At 35.7% G+C, this 23,396-nt stretch overlaps 1 protein-coding gene across 1 annotated transcript; it reads right to left on the bottom strand.

Annotated features, from left to right (window-relative positions):
- Positions 1-13,863: 13,863 nt before the first annotated feature.
- On the bottom strand, positions 13,864-21,465 carry LOC142355608 (uncharacterized). Its single transcript, XM_075407721.1, has 2 exons — positions 21,147-21,465; positions 13,864-14,099 (listed from the first exon to the last, which is right to left on the bottom strand). The coding sequence occupies exons 1-2, from the start codon at positions 21,409-21,411 to the stop codon at positions 13,912-13,914; spliced, it is 453 nt and encodes a 150-aa protein (XP_075263836.1). The 5' UTR covers positions 21,412-21,465; the 3' UTR covers positions 13,864-13,911.
- Between the last annotated feature and the right edge of the window lie 1,931 nt (positions 21,466-23,396).

Consider the following 23,396-nt stretch of genomic DNA (forward strand, 5'->3'; position numbering starts at 1 on the left):
AATTTATGCGTTTCAAAATTTAGACCCAATAACTAACTTACACCGTTTTGACAGTTTTTAACCAAAAATTCATCGAATCCAAGAACCGCAGAGTATTCAGTAATCGAACTTCAGTGCATGTTTAATTGTCTACCTTTTTGTTGCTGGTTTATAGTGATCGGCTGCCGCGCGCCGCTTACAAAATGGTCATTTCAGAGCTCTACAGTGTTGAGCTAGACTTTTTGGCTTTGATCTGTCCAAATAGTTTTTTTGGTGCTGATTAGAGCTCATGTTATTACCTCTCAGATTTTTGGGTACGTTCCAGACAAAACATACGACCAAAGAATGGGTGTGGGTCACACAAAAGAGACCAAAAACCAGTTATGGTCAAGACCGAACGAATCGACTATTGGCTATGAGCCAGAACAAACAGACTGACGGTTGGATATGGAACAGACCAACCAGAATAAGTACGGGATATAGGCCGGACCAAATATACTCCTTTCGGGTATGGGCAAAAAAAAGACTGACTCAGTTCAGTTATTGGCCGGACGGAAGAGATCCATTTTCGGTATGGGCCAAATGGAGCAATGCGACCAAAAAATTGTCCAGTTTATGAGCTTGGTTGCACCGGACTCCCTGTCCACGACCCAGGTCCTTCTGGCCTATGCGTGAATTGGGTCGAAAACGTCATCTAATTTAAACAGCATTGAAGAAACTTTAAACAAAATTTTCGCACGTTATACTGAAATTAAACGAGAAACCTCTTGATAAGTTTTTGTTAAGATACTTAGCGAAAAAAGCTCAAAATATGTACGATCTTAAGGAACGTTTGCATGTATGCCAGCAAATTTGAAAACCTACCAAGAGTTGTCGAGATTCAACATAAAATTTAAAAAAGTGTAACGGCTGCTCTACCAATCATTTGTGACAAGGAAAGCTTTACAATTCCTAGTTTTTCTTATTGATTCCAAATCTGTCCACCTCTCCACCTATTTTCTGTTTTTGGCAGTTTTTTTCGTAACTGTATATCCGCTATGACTTCACCGATGCATTGCAATTTCGGTTTATAACTATTTGCTTTTTTTTCAAAATCGAGCTGTACTGGAATTGCTAGCGATCACGCAATACAATATATCTCTTTGTATAACAGTTCAAACAGAGAGGAAACAAATCAGAAACAAAGATATATGTCTAAGGACTATTCATGCAAAAATGTTTACACTTCACTTTGTTCTTTGAACTTACAAAGTGGAACACCAGAAGCTGTGGTAAAAAGAGTTGAGTTGCAGCTTAAATAGGTGCCAGAAACAGGACACTGTAACAAAGTGTTTTCTAATTAAGAATTTTTTTCAAAACAAGATATAGTATCAATTTACAGATTCAGAAGAACGTACAAGAAAATGATTAAAACTTTTATTAATGCTCAAGATTTTTTATCTTTAAAATTGCTTTGCTCAGTTACAAAAAAATTCTGTTTTCTGCGGCTCTTGGCGTTGAAAATTTTTTGTTGCTGTTGTGTTCACCGTTTTTTTTTCTTTTCAGGTGACTATAACTAGAATAGTATGTGTATATACTACAATGACGTATATAGTTGCTACAGAAAACGGACAAAACAGACACCAAATGTAAAAAAGTTTCCCCTGTGAGTTTTTTGGGCTAATATGTTTCTCCCTACAGTTTTTTCAACCGCCCAGCTCACACGTCAATGGCCCTGTTTGCCTAAGTGAAGACCTTCTGGTCAATTGGTAGTACTGGAGCGAGCTTCCCGAAAGTGTTCTTTCAGACTCCTCCATTCGCTAGATTTTTTGTTGATCGAATTGCTCCGTCAGAACCTTAATTTGTTTCTGCAGCTCGATCGAGTTGCCTATGCCCTCTTAGAACAACCAAATTAGATAATCTTTGTTCAGTTTTTTATTACATTTATATTTCCCATTTGGCCAATCATTTAAAGTTGTCAGATACTGTCAGCGGAATCCATCACAAATACAATTACAGTAAAATTGTGTTCGTCGAAAGAGGTTTCGTGGGTCGGCAAACTCGTCTCAACTTGGTTAATTTACGGCATACACATTTTTGTTACTAATCCATGAAATGGTCTGGGTTAACAGCATCTAAGTCATTTGCACCCGAAAAGACTGGAGTAAACGATCTTGCATTAAAAAATCGATCAACAAGACAATTTGTACTTGAAAGAACATCTTCAGTAAATGATAGGTTTCTGAACACTGCCTTAATTTCAATCTTGCAAGTTTAAACCAACTTTTCTTACACTCGTTTAATATGCGGCATCGCGGGTGGTCTAAACTCCCATCGGATTCTTCGTTGAATCAAATGTTTTTCAATTTTTCCTGGGTAATTGCTGCGACATACTTTTTGAACTCTTGACCATTTCTAATGAAGTATGTTCAGTTGTCACTGATCTTTCCTTGTTAGTTGGTCTTTTTTAATGGACCTCGTAATTGCGTTAAACAACAGCCAGTACTATTACACATAGTAACGAACAACACCATCGTTTTTCTGTCAGGGGGGGGCAATTTTTCTACAACATATCCCAAAGCTGTTGAAGCAACAGGCTTCATTGGATTAACCTACTGAGTTTTCTCATGCCGTAATAGAATTCCTTTTAACTTTGACAATGTTTACGCTAGAATGATTAAACAAAGTAATCTTTTTATTGTAAAGAAACTGGATGCTTTGCATTAAAGTAGAGGTGACTTTTCTTTGTATAGATTTGGAAGCAATAAGTCCCCATTGTCAATGAAGTGTTTTAACTGTAAAATCATGCAGTTTTTTGGAGTTTTCTTTTCAGCTGTGAGCATTTTCAACTGTTCAGCAAACTGTTTTCGCTGCAATAGGTAGACGCATGAAACGGCTATATCGTTCCTAGCAAGTAATTTTTTCCACTTCAAGCTGCGTTCTGGAGACTGATGCGGTTACGTTTGCCTCATCACAGGCAAATCTGGGTTGATTTTTTAAAGCCCTTCATATTTTAGTGGCTGCAACCAGGCTGATGCAGTAAGCAACTTGTTTCCTGAGACTTCTTCGACATTAATTGCTTTTGTGCGGATGTCCGCTATGTTGTAAACACTGATCACAACTTTTCCTGATTAAACAAACTGTCTTTTAGTTGCATCAACTATGTCAGCCACTTGATTGGCCAAAAGTTGCATCCGGCATCTTAGCGCCACGATTGGTCACAAACACTTGATGTTTTTGGGTTAGAACTATAGTACTGTAATTGATTCCAACAAGAAACGAGAAACCGCAACTGTTTATCTGGATCTTGTTTCCTTTGAAAATGTTTTCCTTCTATCATTGCTTTTATTTTCATGCCTGGTATTAAACGATCTTATGGTTGCAACACTGCATTTCTCGACCAAAATTGCTAAGTCAGCTGAAAGTTTTTTGGTTCGGAACTTAGATAGGTCAGTGCAGAACTGGGGTCTTCAGAAGCGTCAGCAAACACGTGATGCTCAGTTTCGCTCTTGCTATAATTGAGGCAACCTCTAACGACGCTTGTTTCAGCTACAATTGGAAGTTGGCCTTTCGACTTCTGGAGTTTTGCTGCTTCAACAAGCACGAATTCGTTGTCACAAAGCCCTCTTTGTTTATTCATTGTAGACATTTGGTCTAATCAAATCCACGTTTTCAGAGAAAAAGATGTAGCTGATTGAACACTTCGATAGACTCTGACGTTTTTTTTGTTTGATTGAATCGTCAATGTAGAAATTGTTGTGCATTTCTTTTGCTCCGACAGAAAATTTCTCTGCATTATCGAAGGCGACTCGTTTTGAACGTCGACTGTGCATAATCGATGGCTACTCGTTTTGCATGTTTTACAATTTTGAGTTGGTTCTCTTCAAAAATCTCAATTCGTTTCTGTCCTTTTAAGGAACTCACGCTTGTTCAGACATTGATAGGATTTTGGCCGTAAGGACAATCGGTTTTTCACAAAATCTAATTTTGTTTCTAAGCAACCCATTCAGTTTATCAATTTCTGCTATTAGCTCGTCATTCAGGCATACATAACTGTTTATCGATGCAGGCTTGAACGCACGGCAGAATTTACCGGACGGCTTTGTTTCGGTTCAGCACTTTATGGTTCGACAAATACCATTTTTTCCAAAAGTACCTTTGAGTTGCGTTTCGTTCAATATCTTTAAGAATCCCTGCCGAACTTTTGTATCTTTTGACTGCTAATAAAAAACCCTAAAACATTAGGTCCCTGTTGAAATTTGGCTTCAATTAAAAAGGTACGCTGGCTCAAGGTTGAGCCGGAGTTTTTGTTCGATTCGGCTATGATTCAAGCATCCCTATTCCAACAAGACACCACAAGTCTGTCAACTTTGTCGTACATCCTTTTCTGATTGCAGGTCCCTCATGAACTGATTTAGGACGTCGATTTCGGAAGCATGTGTTTCTATGTCCAACAAAATTTAAATATTCGCCGCCATTTCGCGTCTTCAGTGAAGACAAAATTACAAAAATATCGGCCGTACTTTACTGAGAAAAGCAAAAGTAGCAAATCGGTTACGGCTTTTTGTACAGCAAGCGGAAAGACTTTTGAAAGACTGTCACCTCGTTGCAATGATTTTTTGTGTTTCCTTTTACGTTGACTGATTGAGGGCTGGCGTGCCTTTAATTTCTGAACGTAGTATTTGATTCTGTTTCGCCAAAAATCGATTCATATTGACTTTATAATCTTTGATTTCATGCCTATTAACCCGACATACGTAACATAAGAGTTTTTCCTGACTACTGCATACAGATCATTCAAACGCATGCTCCTCAATAACCGCATTTTCCCATTTTTATGTGGCATCAGCGAGTGACTTTGATCGATTTGCGACTGGTTCGTTTCTTTCAATTTCTATCTTGCACTGAAGCTCGATGTTTTCAAAAACCGTTTATCTCTGTTCGTATTTCATTGGCATTCTTTTTCTGTTTGCTTTCGTTTGAAAGCTGGAAACCCTTCATGCACGAATGTCGTTCTGGATAAAAAAATTTGAAACATAAGTAGATTAGGTCAGTGTTCATCTATGACGGCAACGTAGAGGGAAAAACTTCTCTTTGAGAAATTGAGGTAGTTTATATACTGCCATGTACAGCGTTGCCCTTGATTGCAGATCAATTACTTGTCTGAAAGCTTTAATTACATTAGCGAAAATATGTACAAAATTGATCAGACAAGATGAGTTGTGAGGCTGTACGTGATTTGCAGTGCAGAGAGTCTCCAATTGTGCTTTGAATAACACCTGAGGCCATCCAAATTTCTTGACGAGGATGATACAAATAACATCAGACAACTGTCAAGAATGCCCCATTCCGTATATTTCTGAGTATGGCCTGATTGCTAGTAGATTTCTCAGATTGTTTTTTGGAAGCTGGGAGAACTTCATGCGCGAAAGTCATTTTTGATTGCTGTTTTTAAAACCTGATTAGATTGGGCCAGTTATAGTGCTTCTCAGCAACATAGAAACTAAATTGTTTTTGAGAATATATGGTAGTTTATCAACCGTCATATACAAAATTGAACTGTTTTTCAGATCACCAAAAGCTTGTAATGTTTTAGTACGTTTACAAAAGCTGCAAATTATGATAAAAAACTGAATCAGGTTTTCTGAGCTGTGCAGTATTAATTGATTCCAAAGGTTCCCGAGCTCTGCATCTAAACTCTAATGCAATTTTCCGGATATTACACAATGATACAGAAATTTTGCAGAAAGCGTCAGTCTGCAGGATCAAACTGTCTAACATACCCTATCCCTTAGAGAGCAGGTTTTACTTTGACGTTTGGGTAGCTTTTCCAGATGATTGGGAGTCATTCGATTAACTTTCATTGCAAAAAAGCATGCTGGAACACTCAGGGTGCTGCAGCTGTTTGCTGTCAAAATTTTTCATTACTTCAACATTGATAATTTGCTGCTACTTCAATTTTCAGTGTTCGAACGCATAGCAACTTTGGAAACACGCTTCGGTCTACAACGCCTGGTGAACAATCGAGAACAATCAATTGAAAAAAAAACTGCTCACTTTTTTGTGGCTAAGTGAAAAACAGTGTTTGATTGAGAGTTCGTTTGAACCCTCAATGTTTTAGCCAACTCTTTTTAATCCATCTGAATGGTGAGAAATTCGAATGAGAACGCAAATCAAAAATTTCCAATGCTGCTCTTTAAAATTAGCTTTCTAACCGTGCTCTCTTTCCATAGCTGATGCTGCTTCTCCATTTTTTCTTTCTGTTTTCCAGTTCTATCAGAATCTAATCTTTCCAGGTCAATTTTTCGAGCTCGATTTGGAATTCTTGCATTTTTTCTTCAACCCTTCTCTTCTTTTACGATGTTTTCGAAACAAGGTCTGGTTTGAGTGTGCATTTCGTGTTACAGTTTTGACTGTCAACTGGCTATTGTTATCAATGTTTATTTTACCCCTTCCAACAGAAAAAGAATAATTTTGATCTGTGCGATGAGAAATATTTGCAGGCGATTTAAATTCAATGGCCAGAAGAGTTAATCGACTTATTTGGTCAGCCATTACAGGTCCGTGGATATATGGTAATCAGTTGGCATCTAATTTGTTGAACAACATTTTTTGATCTGTTTTTATTTTGTAAAACGAAAACAAAGTTGTTTTCGTTGTTGAAAACATTTGGCAGTCTCTTGTTTCTGTTTATAGACTGTTTCGCGGTTTTTGAGCCAATCGCCCGTTTGATTTTCATTGCGCCCTTCCCGTGATCTTTCTCAAAGTTGCTTTGGCCAGATCTTTAATTTTTTTCTAGGTTGCTTCGACTGCAGGGTCGAGACAGTTTTTTCCCAATTAAAGCAGTCGCTTAATCTTTAAAGACAGTCTTGTGTACGAAAGAAGTTGACTTGGTATTTTCTTCAATAAACTGGACATCAGTTCGTTTCCCACTGAATGGGCCATCGGACGAATTGTAGCCGCTGCTCTCCCAATTGTTTGTGATGAGGAATGCTTTATACCACACTTTTTGTTTCGGAAGTTTCAATCTTTTCCGGATATTATGTTTTTGCATTTCGTTTGTGTAATTGCACATCCGCTAAATCTTTACAATTGCTTAACAATTTTCTTAACAAAAATTTGTTTATCTTTGTTTTTTCAAAATCGAATTAGACTGGCTTTGCTGGTGATCACACAAAACAAGATCTCTTTTAGTTTACCAGTTCCATCCGATTGCATCCGATTCCATCCGATTGCATCCGAAAACTGCTCACTTTTTTGTGGCTAAGTGAAAAACAGTGTTTGATTGAAAGTTCGTTTGAACCCTCAATGTTTTAGCCAACACTTTTTAATCCATCTGAATGGTGAGAAATTCGAATGAGAACGCAAATCAAAAATTTCCAATGCTGCTCTTTAAAATTAGCTTTCTAACCGTGCTCTCTTTCCATAGCTGATGCTGCTTCTCCATTTTTTCTTTCTGTTTTCCAGTTCTATCAGAATCTAATCTTTCCAGGTCAATTTTTCGAGCTCGATTTGGAATTCTTGCATTTTTTCTTCAACCCTTCTCTTCTTTTACGATGTTTTCGAAACAAGGTCTGGTTTGAGTGTGCATTTCGTGTTACAGTTTTGACTGTCAACTGGCTATTGTTATCAATGTTTATTTTACCCCTTCCAACAGAAAAAGAATAATTTTGATCTGTGCGATGAGAAATATTTGCAGGCGATTTAAATTCAATGGCCAGAAGAGTTAATCGACTTATTTGGTCAGCCATTACAGGTCCGTGGATATATGGTAATCAGTTGGCATCTAATTTGTTGAACAACATTTTTTGATCTGTTTTTATTTTGTAAAACGAAAACAAAGTTGTTTTCGTTGTTGAAAACATTTGGCAGTCTCTTGTTTCTGTTTATAGACTGTTTCGCGGTTTTTGAGCCAATCGCCCGTTTGATTTTCATTGCGCCCTTCCCGTGATCTTTCTCAAAGTTGCTTTGGCCAGATCTTTAATTTTTTTCTAGGTTGCTTCGACTGCAGGGTCGAGACAGTTTTTTCCCAATTAAAGCAGTCGCTTAATCTTTAAAGACAGTCTTGTGTACGAAAGAAGTTGACTTGGTATTTTCTTCAATAAACTGGACATCAGTTCGTTTCCCACTGAATGGGCCATCGGACGAATTGTAGCCGCTGCTCTCCCAATTGTTTGTGATGAGGAATGCTTTATACCACACTTTTTGTTTCGGAAGTTTCAATCTTTTCCGGATATTATGTTTTTGCATTTCGTTTGTGTAATTGCACATCCGCTAAATCTTTACAATTGCTTAACAATTTTCTTTACAAAAATTTGTTTATCTTTGTTTTTTCAAAATCGAATTAGACTGGCTTTGCTGGTGATCACACAAAACAAGATCTCTTTTAGTTTACCAGTTCCATCCGATTGCATCCGATTGAAGCAGTGGTAATTGGAATCTGTAATCTTTGAGTTGCAACTCAAATAAATTGCGTAAACAGGACACTGTAACGATCAAATTGCTGTTCAAGCTTTGCTAAGCTTTAGAATTGCTTAACTGAGTTTTACATGGAGATCCGTCTTCTGCCACTGTTGTTGTTGAGTACTTTTTTTTTGCTGATTTATTCATCCTTTTTCTTCTTTTCAGGTGATTATAACTGTAGCTGTAGCTATAAATCTGCTACTAAGACTTTCACCTTTGGTCTGACAACAGAAAATGGACAAAATAGACAACAAATACGATAGAAATTCCCCCAGAGATTTTTCTGCGGATATATCTCTCGCTGCTAAGCAGCCCCTAAAGATCAGCTACAACAAAAATTCTGAAAAATGTCTTAGTTGTTTACAATTTTTGAAGACAGTTAAGACCTTGCGCACTTTATTAAGATGGATAGTGTTTCGGTTTACTGCGTTCCTATTTTGATTCCTGGAAACGTAAGATTGTGTTTTTGTTATTAAAATAACACTGTATCGAAGACGAGTATGTTAAGTTGACCAACTTTGTCAAATTTAGTGTGGAATTCTGTTCTTGTTGTGTGACTGGTAACTTTTAACAGATCATAAACTTACTGAGCTCTACATAGTTACCCAATGTTTTTAAAGATGCTTGGTGACATCATCAGAAGATGCGTTTTGGTTTTTCACCATTTACATTGTCGCTTGACTTAAGTCAACGATTGATATAAACACAAGGCTTTTAGTACTCTAATTTTTTAAAAGCTCCATTTAGAATCTGATAATCAAGTCGCTCAATTGTTTACGTTTTTGTATTTGATCATTTATCCCCATTACCACCCAAAAGATGTAAGAATTTTGAAGAGAGTTTGCCAAAAGTTATCCCTTGGTCTAACATCGTAATGCATTAACTTAATGGTATTGCATCAACGTAATGCAACTTTATATTGCATTTTTTTTCGGTTTCGGAGATTCATTTTCATCTTCAAAATCAAAAATATTGTATATGAGCGCAATTTCGAACCTTCCGTTGAATTGTCCTGCCAAAAAGTTAGAGGCAGTATATACAATGAAAAGGGACTTTTAATGGCAACTTGAGTGTGAGCATAGAATGAATATTTACATTTAATTTTTTAGAAAGGAGTGCTATAATTGTTAAATTTTGTTTAAGGGTCATTATATTTGGCAAGTGTTCTATATGACAAAGAGTTATGTATAAATCGAAAAAAGTTTGGGAATATAAGTTGAGATAAACAATCCTCGTCGGGCTTGGAACAACAAAAATTTCCACAACTTAAAGTATATTATTTTAGATGTATTCTGCTTTGGCCCCTAGCTCACTGGCGATACAAATTTTACGCCCCAGGACGCAATTGCTAATTTTTAAATACTAATTTGCTATATAGAAGCAAATAATTTGTGGGGGGCATATATGACTATGGGAAACTTTAACATAACTGACCATTTTCCAGATAGGCTACAAAATCGCATTTTTTTTGCTAAGCATCAAATTTAATAATTGAAAAAACGTTTGATTAGACTTGTACAAGGCCCCGTTTTTTGTGCCTATTTGTTGCTGTGCAGGTAAAACTTAGGCATTTTTCCTGAGAACGCAGCAGAATGTCAGACTTTATAAAAATTCCTCAGACCACTGGTCAATAACTTCTGGATGTACAGCGATCAGATCAAGCGAAATGTTTACTAAAAGCAGAAAAACTTTTTCGTAATTTTTTGGAAGATAAGTATTTTGACAGAGTAGCCTGATTCAATAATTTATTGTCTCTTCAAATATAACTCATCGCTATTATTATGAATACAACATTGGGTTATAATTTGCAGTGTTGTTCCCCGGAGCTTTTAATTCAGTACTGAATCATAGAATTTTCATTATGATTTTTACTATGCGCAGAGCTCTGATCATGGCGCTTATTAGACATTTCATGATAAATTTCAGAGTAAAACTCTGGGATTCTGCTGATTACGATGAACCTCAAAAACTGTGTTTTATATGATCAGAATGAATTTTTAGACTGTTTTTTGCACTGAACAGCATGCAAAATTACCATCGGCCGTAATTTGGAAAAAAAAAACACGATAGGCAGTTAAAAAAACTATCATGTGATTGTTCAAAGCATACTTTAATTATATGCTTATTCTCAACTGTTTTTCTGAAGCGTTTCTGAAGAAGTTTAAGGATTTGCACAGTTCTCTACAATTTAGTATAGTGACCATGCGTTGTTCTGGCCATGCGTTGTTCTGGCCATGCGTTGTTCTAGCCATGCGTTGCTCTGACAATGTGTTGCTCTGACCATGTGTTGTTCTGATCATAGGTTGTTCTGGCCTTGCGTTGTTCTGGCCCTGCGTTGCTCTGACCCTGTGTTGCTCTGACCATGCGTTCTGACCATGCGTTGTTCTGATCATGCGTTGTTCTGACCATGCGTTGCTCTAACCATGCGTTGTTCTGGAGATGCGTTGTTCTGATCATGTGTTGTTCTGACCATGCGTTGTTCTAACCATGCGTTGTTCTGGCCATGCGTTGTTCTGGCCATGCGTTGTTCTGGCCTTGCGTTGTTCTGGCCCTGCGTTGCTCTGACCCTGTGTTGCTCTGACCATGCGTTCTGACCATGCGTTGTTCTGATCATGCGTTGTTCTGACCATGCGTTGCTCTAACCATGCGTTTTTCTGGAGATGCGTTGTTCTGATCATGTGTTGTTCTGACCATGCGTTGTTCTAACCATGCGTTGTTCTGGCCATGCGTTGTTCTGGCCATGCGTTGTTCTGGCCATGCGTTGTTCTGGCCCTGCGTTGCTCTGACCATGTGTTGCTGTGACCATGCGTTCTGACCATGCGTTGTTCTGATCATGCGTTTTTCTGACCATGCGTTGCTCTAACCATGCGTTGTTCTGGCCAAGCGTAGTTCTGATCATGCGTTTTTCTGACCATGCGTTGCTCTAACCATGCGTTGTTCTGGCCAAGCGTAGTTCTGATCATGCGTTTTTCTGACCATGCGTTGTTCTAACCATGCGTTGTTCTGGCCGTGCGTTGTTCTGGCCACGCGTTCTTCCAGCCATGCGATGCTCTGGCTATGCGTTCCGCTGACCATGTGGTCTAACCATGTTGTGTTCTAACCATGCGTTGTTCTGACCATGCGTTGTTCTGACCATGCGTTGTTCTGACCATGCGTTGTTCTGACCATGCGTTGTTCTGACCATGCGTTGTTCTGACCATGCGTTGTTTTGACCATGCGTTGTTCTGACCATGCGTTGTTCTGACCATGCGTTGTTTTGACCATGCGTTGTTCTGACCATGCGTTGTTTCATCTGTGACCTGACACGCTTCAGTTGTCAACCGAGGAAGACACGCTTCAACTATAAAATGAACACGCCGTACTGAAACGGCTGAAGAACTTGAGCAGACGTCTCCACAATGCCAATCAACATCTGCGTGTTCCATCAGTGCACAGAAGCAAACAATCAAGGCATTGAAAACAGAATCGAAGGCGCAACTAGAAATTGACTCAACAATATTAAATACATAAACATAGGCCGTGAGAGTTTAAAAAAACGTTCTAATCATACTTTCTTAAAAGAGTAATAAGAATTAGTTCAGCAAAATGCTCTCAATTAACTTAAATTGACGGACGAAATCAGAAAACTGTCTCGGCCCCCCTTAATTTAATGTCACACGTCAAAAAAGTCCTAAAAACATCAGAAACAGCAGGGGAAACGTCAAAATTTGTTAAAAAATCAATAGAAAGCCGGGGAAACGTCAAAAACATTGCTAAAGACGTCATCAACACCCGAGTGCTAAATAAAAATTGCTAACGGTTCTGATCAGCTTCTCGAACTTGAACGAAAGAGCACGAGGAAATTTCCACCGATTGTCACAATAACACACACCACTGCCGCCGAGTACATGGTTTCGTAATAGCTCGTGAAAAACTTATCGGCGACTTGTTCTTGCTAAAATTGTGATTCATTCATTGTTGCGATATAAAACTATTGAAGATAATTGATTTATTTTTCAAGTTATTAGTTAAATAAAATCAAATTCTGACCGTAAGTATTTGCAATTGGTATGTTAAGAATGAGCAAACTTACAATCGAATCCTGAAACACAAAGCAGGTAAACTTTTAATGTTCCAAATTTTCATTGAGACATTGAATTTCATTAAATTAGTTTTTAATCGGTAACTGAAGACAGCAAAAAGTTAAAAGGTCACTCCAGATTGCAACACAATAACCAGAAACAATGCCTTTTACCTTGAATGACATTTACTACCCGGACCCGAGTGCCATAGTAAATCAGCGCTGATTGATCATATATTCCCGGGTCGAAAACAATACTATCTAAAACAACCATCAGAAAACCTGAAAAAAAATCAAGTTATTTGCCGATTTTTGAAGGATATGTGACTGGTACCAACCCTTCAAACCTTGTACAAACCAGTTACAATCGCTTTAGCATGCTCAGGGGTGGCCCCTCAAATTTCAAACTTATTTTCGAAATTTTCAAATTTGTTTCAGAATTCTTCATGAACAGTGTGAAAACAAAACTCAGACTAAGCAGACAAAATTCATAAGAAAACTAGATGATAGATTTTGTCTGAACATAATGCGAGTTTAATTTACCCTTAGTATACTATTATTCAGTCCTGAATTAACGGTTTACTATTCGAATATCATGAATCAGTACTGATTTACTATGGCACTCGGGTCCGGGCCATAAATTGCAATTACTTGTTAACGAATTCAGATGTTACTCATAATTTCGAAAGAGCAAATAGAATGATGTCTGGTTTCTCACACTATACATCATCACGAATATATCAAGTTTATAACTATATGGCAAAAGCAGGAAATAAAGATTGCTACATGCGATATTAGTTATCACAGATGTGGTCAATCTTAAGATTAATTAAATAACGACCCCAGTTTGAGATGCCCGATCAAATTATTCTCTTTTATCAGAGCTTCCTAACGCACACAGCTGCGCATTATGCCGTGGAATTATATACTCGATAATTTTTCGGGCGCACAGAAGTCCGATGTCATTATTTTGAGGCTCTTTTCTGTCATTGCCCCCCCCCCCCCCTTATAGCATGTTATAGCATATTGGATGCATTTCATACACTTACATATATAATTATATTATACAAATGGCATTTATACAATTTAATTATGCAGCGAAGTTTGAAATTAAGACATATACGATAATTGAACTTTGCTTATAATGTGTCAAAAAATAATGCATCTATAAGCAGACAAAAAATGCGTCTTTAATATTTGCGCTCTTTTCTTTCACAGGAATAGCTTTATGGCGCTAACTTTTTGACAACCGGAGGCAAAAATTCATCCATTCCTCTACCGGTACCAGCAATTTATTATGACTAAAATAAGGGATCTCTAAGGACCAAAAAGCACATATTTGGGCGGTGCAATTGGCTATATAAGGCGGGGGGGGGGGGCAATAAGAGAAAAGAGCCCATTTTGATATGGAACTTCAACATGGGGATTTGTTAATCTGCGAGATTCTCAGTAGTTTGCAGAATCCACTGATGAAAATATGGAACACTGGTGAAATAGTTCCCAGGTAGCAGCAATTCAGTGTTCCCTTCTTCAGATTGCCTCCTTACTCCATTGTCATAGTGACTTGTGACCCCCATTAAACACTGGTTCAGGGTTTCGAAGGAACTGTACGAGCAACCTGAAATTGCGTAACCCAGGTAGCTCAAAAAATAGAACCAAAAAATTACTTCCAAGTGATCTTATAGTGAAAAGTAATGATTTTTATCAGTCGGAAGCTGAAATTATAGTCTTGAACTCCAGCGTCGCAATGAATTATGAAAAAATTTGGAAAATTAGGAAGATAAATTTTTAAGAGCTAAAATTGTATAGCTAAAATTTTTTAGCTATCCAATTTTAGCTCTTATATATTTATCTTACTAATTTTCCAAATTATATCATAATTTGATGGGATGCTGGAGTTCAAGACAATAATTTTCAGTAAGGAGTATGGCAAAGGAGTGACAACGCTCCACTATTAGTTAGAAAAGGCATAAAAGTGTGACAGATAATACCATTGGACCAAAAAACTAGGCATACCCGCTAATATAATAGGCTAAATAACACACGGCTAAATCCTTGGGGATAACTATAAAGGTGGATAATGATATAAGAACTGGAGTATTACTTTCTAACAACTACATGAATAAACAGATGATTTCTGATAGTGACTCGATGTCAACAATAAAAGTATTGAGAGCAAATGAGTTTTATTTTATGTTTCTAGGCCTATACGTTTCTATTTTAGTAACTAAATTGGATTATAATTACTATCAAAAATAATTTTTAAGAAAATAGATTTAAAAAATCAAATAGTTGAAAACACAGTTTCTTAAGAAAATAGTTGATTTCCCAAATCATTGTCGCTGATTATTAATCAGGTACACATTTACACACTCAATGTTCATTGAATGTTGGATACCATTTGATCCTGAAATTAAGGCAATTTATAGAGACAAGGATGTTCGGTAATGTGCGTTTGCACATAATCTTCCAACCCCGCTCATCCACATTCTTGATATAACTGGCTATAGAATGAGGAAGAGATAGAAATTTTTCAAAAACATAAAAATAGTTAAGCAAACCACTAAAAGAATAGATAAAAATTAGAGGGCCGATGAAATTTGACGATAATAGGACTACTAGAAAAAACTATCAGAGAAATAAATTAACAAAAATTAATTACGACCAAAACTCGATTTCTATATTTCAAAATAATAACATAATCATTTTCGCATCAGATAAAACCTAAAGAAAACAAACTGACCTCTACTTCATTAGAAAAGATATGGCACCTGTCCTCAATGCGACTTGATAACAGGCCGACGAAAAAGAACAAAATGGAGCGAAATTCAAAGAAAATTCTATTTTTGAAAACAATCAATATCCAAGTGAATAAAATCAATAGATTTTAACTGAAAACAATCAAAATGTTCCTTTATATCGCCGGAGGAACCAATTAAGACCTGTCATTAACCATTGAACGTCATACGGCTAAAAAGGAAAGAAAAAACACCGGTTAATTTGAAGAGTTTAATTAAACTTTCGGCAAATTAGCAGTGAAGCACTGAAAACCATAAGTATTCCAGCAAAACATTAAAACAAACAAATACACAGTTTCTGCACAGCCAATGGGACCCAAAATTAATGTTATAACTTAAAAGGAAAGAAAAATTCTTTGAAAAATACAAATATATATAAAAATCACCAACAATTTTTGAAATTATTTGGTAACAAATCCGAGAAACAAATGGTTAAAACTAAATCGGTTATGAAGATTAAAAAGATATTTATCTGGAAACGAATTTTGAACTGTCTATACAGAGTAAAAGCCGTAAATGGAACGAGAAATGATTTAAAAGATGGCGAAGCTCAAAAATAAAAACGTTTTTGAAAAAAAATAATTTTAAAAATTCATTCATGATAAACGTAATAATTCAACTAAAAAATGATGAACCTGCAGCAACTCAGGAAGTCAATTGCTCCTTGTGTGATTGAAAAGAATGACTTCAAAATCACAAAAAATAAAGGCAGAAGCCCAAACTTCACAAAAAATTTTTAGGTCACCACAGTGTTGAAGGCACCATAACTATAAGATGTTGTCTGCAAGAACTGTAAATCATCCATTTTCTCATCTGAACATCAGATCAGGACATCATTACATCGGAACATCACAGAGAACCCCGAAAAGATCATAAACAAAACTCAAAATTGAACATAATCGAAAACTCTCGAAAACTCGAAAACTAATCGAAATTTATGAAGTTATTTGGTCCAATCCATCAGTCGAAACATAAAACCAACAAAATTTTAAAATTTGTATCCGTGGAATTAGTTAAAATTTCTTACTAATGAGTTTGAGTTACATGATGACAACATTGGGATCAAAAGGGAGACAAACGTGAAATTGTATCATTTGGTTTTTTAAAAAAAATCAATTGAATGCCGTTAAAAGCGTTAGCTAAAAAATGAAATGGTTAAAAAAGTTCATTTGTACGTGCCACAAAAAATTGAGACTATCGTTACCAGGTAGTTGTCGTTCAGTAGCGAATAAAGGCAGAAACCCAACTTCACAAACAATTTTACGACACCGCAGTGTCGGAAGCACCATAATTATAAGATGTTATCTGCAGGAACTGTAAATCATTATTTGTCCTATCTGAACGTCAGTGGGTCTTCCCGATGAAAGGGACTCTGAAATGGCATCAAAATGAAACCCAAAAAATGAAAAATATCAAAACGCTCAAAAAATTATGAAACTATGAAACTATACAGTGGAAGCCATCAGTCAAAACATAAAACGATTAAAAAATAATATTTGAATCAAATAATTTAGTTAATACTTCTTAATATTGAGGTTAAGTAATATGATGACAACAACAGTAGTAAAAATCTTTCATTTTGTTATTTTTTAATTGTTTAATAGTTAGTTAAAAGAGTTAGCTAAAAATCAAATGGTAAAAAAGGTTCAGCTATACCTCTTAGAGGAAATTTAGACTATCGCAGAGAGTAATTTGTTGTTCAACATGACGAAGAAAGACAAACATGGGCAATAATATCGAACATGGGCGTAATATCGAAACCAAGGAAACATTAATTAAATATAAAACAGTTACAGGAATTAATTGATAACTCAAAGAAATTGAAATTTTGACTGTTTTTACTATGATTAGTCATTGGGGACCAGATCTTTGGAGTACGAGGAGTATAACAAATAAAAGAAAAACATAAGAAGCAAAAAAAAATTTATGAAAACATTTAGTCAAAGCCGAAAAGTTAATGAGTTTAACTGGCAAACCACAGTATATGTTCGTTGGGCCTCATTGCCTGTAAATACTTTTTTTTCATTAAATGAGCCATGAAATTTTTGTCAGTAATTAACATTAAACTTATAGATCCGGAATTAATTTTTTCAAAAACGTTGCGCCCCATTTAAATCAAAAGATATCTTACTGTAACGATCCATGGTGAGATCAAGATCATCCCGGATCCTGCTGCGCGCTTCACAAAGACGTCTTTGTTTAATTGTTTGCGAAAAAGATATATTAGAAATAAGTAATTTTTTTTTGTTTAATTATCGAGTTTAAATTTTCAAAAAACTGGAAAAAATTAAAGCCAGCTGGAACACAACTAACTTTTTTTCAGATTATGGAAAATGAGTTTGGAGTTTTTGGGCATGTAATTCCAGCAAATTTAAAGTTTGAAGAGAAATCCAGCAACGCTTCTACCCTTTTATAAAAAACCAATAATTCGACTTTTTGCATTTAAAACATTTTTTTTGCAAAATTGAAAAAATGGACAAAAATATTGGAAAACCTGACCGAAAGCAACGTATTTCGGTCGAATGTTCACAAATGTGAAAATTTGGATAGCTCCCTTTAAAAAGCGAACTCAATAAAACTTTTTTAATCCATTTTCTACGCTGGAGAGGCTTCCTTGTTATACCACTCACAATTTTTGTACGATGATTATGTCGATCGACCAGAATTGACTGAACAAAATGACTGAACTCATTTGAGTATGTAGTTCCTGCACCCATAAATTGGGTCGGGACAAAAACTGAAAACTAAAATCAATGTGATACTTCCGCAAATTTTTGGGAAGAGTTTAAAAAAAAATTTCAGTTCAAAATGTGGAATAAAGATTTTGTGTTTTTTGCATGTGTGCTGTTCTAGTTTTAGTAAATGTTGAATTGTTTTAACTAAGGTGTGATTCCGTTTGCAAATCTAATTTTTCGCAAAAAGGTGTGGAAACATAACTGTGGAAACCTAGTTAGCTTAAATAGAGGCAATTACATCTGAACTTGAAATTGTAAAAACAAAACAGGTAGAACAAAAGTTGAACACAGGTTGACACAAACACTTTGATTGCAATATGTTGTTGAGCAGAAAATTTGCTCTCATTCAATTGTTGAACTCTAACGGGGTAGCTTATCAAAAGTTGACCAAAATACTGCATTGAATGGGTGTACAAAAAAAGTTGGCAGCGAGAGTTCCTAAAACTTAAGCAAATCTGAAAACCAGAATTTCCGGGAATTCATTCTTGTTGAAATGATTTTTATCTGTGGAGTTCAATGTGGAGTTGTTTTGCAGGTAGGAAACCGCAATGCTCAACATTTGATGTGTTTTTGTTCTCCGTGTACATAAATGACCTGTGTGCATAACTGAATAAAAAATTTTCTTTTTAATAGCCGCCCTCATCTTCTCAGCCGGCTATTATAGCGCTCCTATTTTTTTTTTTACTTCGTCGAATAAAAAAATGTTTCGCTTTACCTCATTTTGCCGCCTTTTCAACATTTTGCGTGAAATCTTTTTGACTTCTCTAGGCTAGTTTCTCTCTTCTCTCAATCTGCTAAAAGTGATTTTGAACATCAGTTGCTCAGCAAAGCAATTCAAAATGAACAGAGTCAGTATAAAAAATTGTAGTCAGAAATAGAAACGGGATAAACCCATAAAGCCCAATTTTAGATGCCCGCTATTTGAACGTCGGTCCTATAAGTATTAGTAACCTCTCTCTAATGCTTGTTGTTATTGATAGTAGCCCCTGTAGCCTCTCTCTAAGAAACAGAAGTATGTTCAACTACGAAATGCCATCAAAATAAATCGGACTTTGTTTTTGTACAAAAATCTTTTTTTTTCAATATCTTCTGTTATTTCAATCCCAATCATGCTTATTGGAATCAACGGCGGCTATTTTCCGGCAATCTGCCGGGTATGTTTTTTTCTTTTGGACAAGATCAGCATTATCGAGTTATCACTCAAAAATAAAACGATTCGTCGATAGATTTATTTGCAGAAAAAATTGTAACGAAAAAACAAATAAAAGGTGACAGATTCTTTTTTATGTCCAACTTGATTTGTTATTTTCACCTCAAAAAGGCAATGAAGTAGAGATTTGAGAAAATCAATCATCTACGAAGAGTAATAAACCACAGCACAAAAGAAAGTGTCAAATGCACATTGGTTAAAATCTTTAGAATTTATCTGCGGTCTTTTATGCGTCAAACGTCTGGAACACAGGGCTTCAGTTGCTTCAACGGTCGGTAATTTTATTACGATCATGCTTAAAATGGCTGAATTGCCGTTCAATGGGCGACATGGAAGACGTAGAGAAGGTCATTCGCTATCACCTAATGGCAGCCAGTTAGTTCCTTATTTTCAACAACTTCATATCTTTTAACAAGAGTCTATTAGGTTTAAGATCGATGAACATCTCAGACCACCGTTCAATAATGTCTAGATGTGGAAAAGCCAATCAATAGAATATATGTTTATTAAAACCAGACAAATTTTCAGAAAAAATCTGAGCATAATTAATTTAACAGCGTTTTAATAAATTGAATCATTCTTTGTCTCATTTCATCGGTATCCCCTTCCTAACTATTCGTTGTATTAAAATCCATGTCATTTTCAAAGAAAAGTGAATTTTTTTGGAAAGGTAAGCAATAAATGGATTCCATTAAAACCCTACCCTTAAAGATTAACTTTTCGAAAAATTTCATTATTCAAACTTGATTTTCCTCTAATATGAATATCATTAAGCTGGTTGTAACTATGTTTTGTTGATTAGTATTATTTTTCTTACTATCATTATTATTATTACTACTACTATTTTTTTTTTAAAATCATCATTGCTGTTATCGTTATTATTATTATGAATTCACACTTAATCAACTTTACCAACTTTTTAAAAGAATTATGATGACGACAAGTAGTAATGGTAGTCAGACGATTGTTGCAAATGTGGCGTGCACAAAACTGATCACTCATCATACATAACTTGGTAAATATCCATAATTAGGCAAGTTTGAATAAAATCGCGTTTTGTCAAAACAAAACCATTTTGAGCTTCCGATTAGACAATAACCTTAACACCCACAATTTATTAGCAGTTGCTTGAGACCAAATTCAAATACTTAATTCTTAGGAACATTGTTATGGGTCCCATTTGGTATCGAGAGGGACATTTTTCAAATAAGTAACCAAATAGTTTCCTTTCATTGCGGTAATTAGATTTTACATCTTTGTGATAGGAGTAATTTTAATCAAATTTGCACTAATTCAGCTTGGTGTCACTCGTTTCCAAACAACTGTACAACGCTCATATTAAAAAATTGGACGTAAAAATGCCCGACAAAATTGAGTATGTACAATCGATTTTTCGGAAAATCTGTCAATCACACTGGTAGAAAGAACTCTTTTTGTCACAATTTTTTTAAAGTTATAGTATAATTAAAATAAAACCTACAAAAAGTCCACGTAGAGGAATTTTGTTCAAATGGACTTCGAAGGACTCGAAAACACATATGCAGGCAGTTTTTACTCATAAAAATCTCTAGGTAGACCTAAATCACCCACGATATAGACTTGAACCCGATGAAAACATTTGTGATTTCATGCCCGCGTGCAAAAAGTCGACTTGAAAAGATTCGATCAGACCAAAATAGGACACGAAGATTTACACTTTCAGTTCATTCACGTTTATGAAGATGTTTTTAACCCGTACCAATTATTTTAGAAATTCACATTACAGTTATGCATATCGTATTACGAAAAGTCAACCGGGATATTGATAGCAATTTAAGTTGCCATAGAATTTTATGAATTGTACCAAACACTGACTGGCAATTCAGGTGGGAACAAAGTTTTCTTATTTAATCTTCTTAATGTAGACATGGATAATTGATAACCTTTAAGATATAGCGGGCTCCCTGCATCTCGTAGACAGATTCTAGATCCCTTAGTTACTGGTTCCGTGCAGATGTTTTCATCCGGACACACTTCAATATTCCAAGGAAAAGAGTAAACAAATTTGGAATCAGTGAAAGCAGTTTCCATGGCTACGCGAGGTTGCTCAAAATTTTCCGAGCTGGTCGAACCCATACTTAGGAGGTGAAGCATGGTCCCGTGGTCTACTGGTTCGCTACATAAGCGAATGATACGTTTCTTACCCATAGGGTGTCTCAGGTACAACAGAGCAATATTACTGCGCGGGACGACATCGGTTGAATAACTGAAATAGAGCGAAATTTTATACCTGCAAAATAAACAACAAAAACAATCTTTGCAATAAAAACAATAAAAACATTCTTTACCTCTTGTATACCAGGAAATATATGTTATAATTGCATATAAAATTTTGGCAAAAAAATTTATCGTCCAAAAGTTATCAGAGCTTGTTCGATAAATTTTTCACTTGAGGTAATTTTCAGTAGTTTGTTATCTCAAAAAATAATTATCAGTTTTCAAGCTACCACCTCTTTAAGACTTCTTCCAAGAACTTCCGTGAAAAAATTTAAGATCATCTGTCTTGAGTGAACGTTTATTTTGCAAAGTTGTATTTCTTTGCTTTAAAAGGTCTTATGCGACCTTTATCACTTACTGTAAAATGTAATCAGACTTTACAGGTTAAAGTCATTGGACAAAACTTTTATCGTGAAAATTGCGATGCATCGCAATTTTTCACGATGAAAGTTTTGTCCAATGACTTTAACCTGTAAAGTCTGATTACATTTTACAGTAAGTGATAAAGGTCGCATAAGATCTTTTAAAGCAAACTAATACAACTTTGCAAAATAAACGTCAACCATACTTGAGTCTCGAAGCGCTTCAGCCCTGAACGAGCACATTCAATAGTAAAAATTTACTTCCAATCTGTGTCATTGTAACATCTGAAGGGTATTTTAAGTTTGTTTGTATCTTCATTTTGTCTACATTGAGGTGATTGAGTTCGCGAAGATTAAATGTATTCTGCATTGTTTAAAAAGTACTGGTCCTCTGAATTGAACTCTGGCAGAAATGTCATGCATTTTTAGCTAATAACTGGTAATTACTATACAACTTATTTATACCTAAGTTATTACCACATAGCCCATTTAGCTGAGTGGTTACGACTCGCTAAGCAAAATAATAGTTAAAAGTGGTAACCAAGTGGAGGTTCGCTTAGGATATAATTCAAACTTGTAGGCATTAGCTAAGCTAAACATACTATTTTTATGAAGTCAATACTACTTAAAAATCAAGAAGGAGTCAAAATAAATTGGGATTAACAGAGTAATGGTCATACACGAGGATACGTCCAAGAGAGCCGACGTTATAAAGAGCCGACGTTAGAAAGCGTCGAAACCTTACTTGATTTAATAAGAGCCGAAAGCAAAAAGTTGCTTTTAATTACCCTAAATTGTTGGATGATTACCATAAAAGATTCTTCAGTGGGTTAATTGGTCTCATGTTCGGTTGTGATAGTTTCATATCAAGTCCCATAAGCCGCTGAGGCAGGATCATGGCCCGCCATAATTTCAAGATAATTATTTTTTAATTCGCTTTCAGTTTCTTTTACTAGAAAATATTAGAATTTCATTTCTCAAATTCTCGGTTATGATTGGTTGAGAATTTGGTAGTCTCATTTCAGAAGTCAATTTAATTGGCTGTAAAATTTATCTTTATTTTTCGACTCATAAGTTAAATAAATTTTCAGCTCTCTTTCAATCGGGTCTTTTCACTTCGGCTCTCTTACAAGTCACCCATACACGAAAACAGACGTGTTTATTCAGCGCTGATTCGTATCTGCACCAAATCTTGACATATTTTTGACAGACACGAATAAAAGGAGAAAAACAAACACAAATAAATAGGTTAAGATACATCTTAATTTCATATGGGCACAATATTGCTTATTTTTATTTCGAGCAAAACCGTCGCATAATTTTTTGCAGGTTTAATCATTTAAAGGCTTATAAAGATAAGATTTTTAAACCACTTTTCGTCAAGGCTGAAGCTTCAAGGCTCTTATGTTATTATGGTATGAATAAATAATTTTTTTTGTCATTTTTGACATTTTTGTCACATCGAACTGTCACAATAAAAAGAACAGCTTCCTGCAATCACACTGTAACTAATTAAATTGAGTTATCACTTAGGCTCAGCTGAATCAACAATTG

This window comes from Convolutriloba macropyga, unplaced genomic scaffold (assembly GCF_964194025.1).
Source record: "Convolutriloba macropyga unplaced genomic scaffold, txConMacr16.3 SCAFFOLD_1847, whole genome shotgun sequence".
Lineage (NCBI taxonomy): Eukaryota > Metazoa > Xenacoelomorpha > Acoela > Convolutidae > Convolutriloba > Convolutriloba macropyga.

Coding starts and splice junctions, on each gene's coding strand:
- LOC142355608 (XM_075407721.1), bottom strand. CDS start 21,411: ATGGGTAAGAAACGTATCATTCGCTTATGTAGCGAACCAGTAGACCAC. Junction 14,100..21,146: donor GAGCCCGCTATATCTTAAAG/GTTATCAATTAT, acceptor ACGCAATTTCAG/GTTGCTCGTACAGTTCCTTC.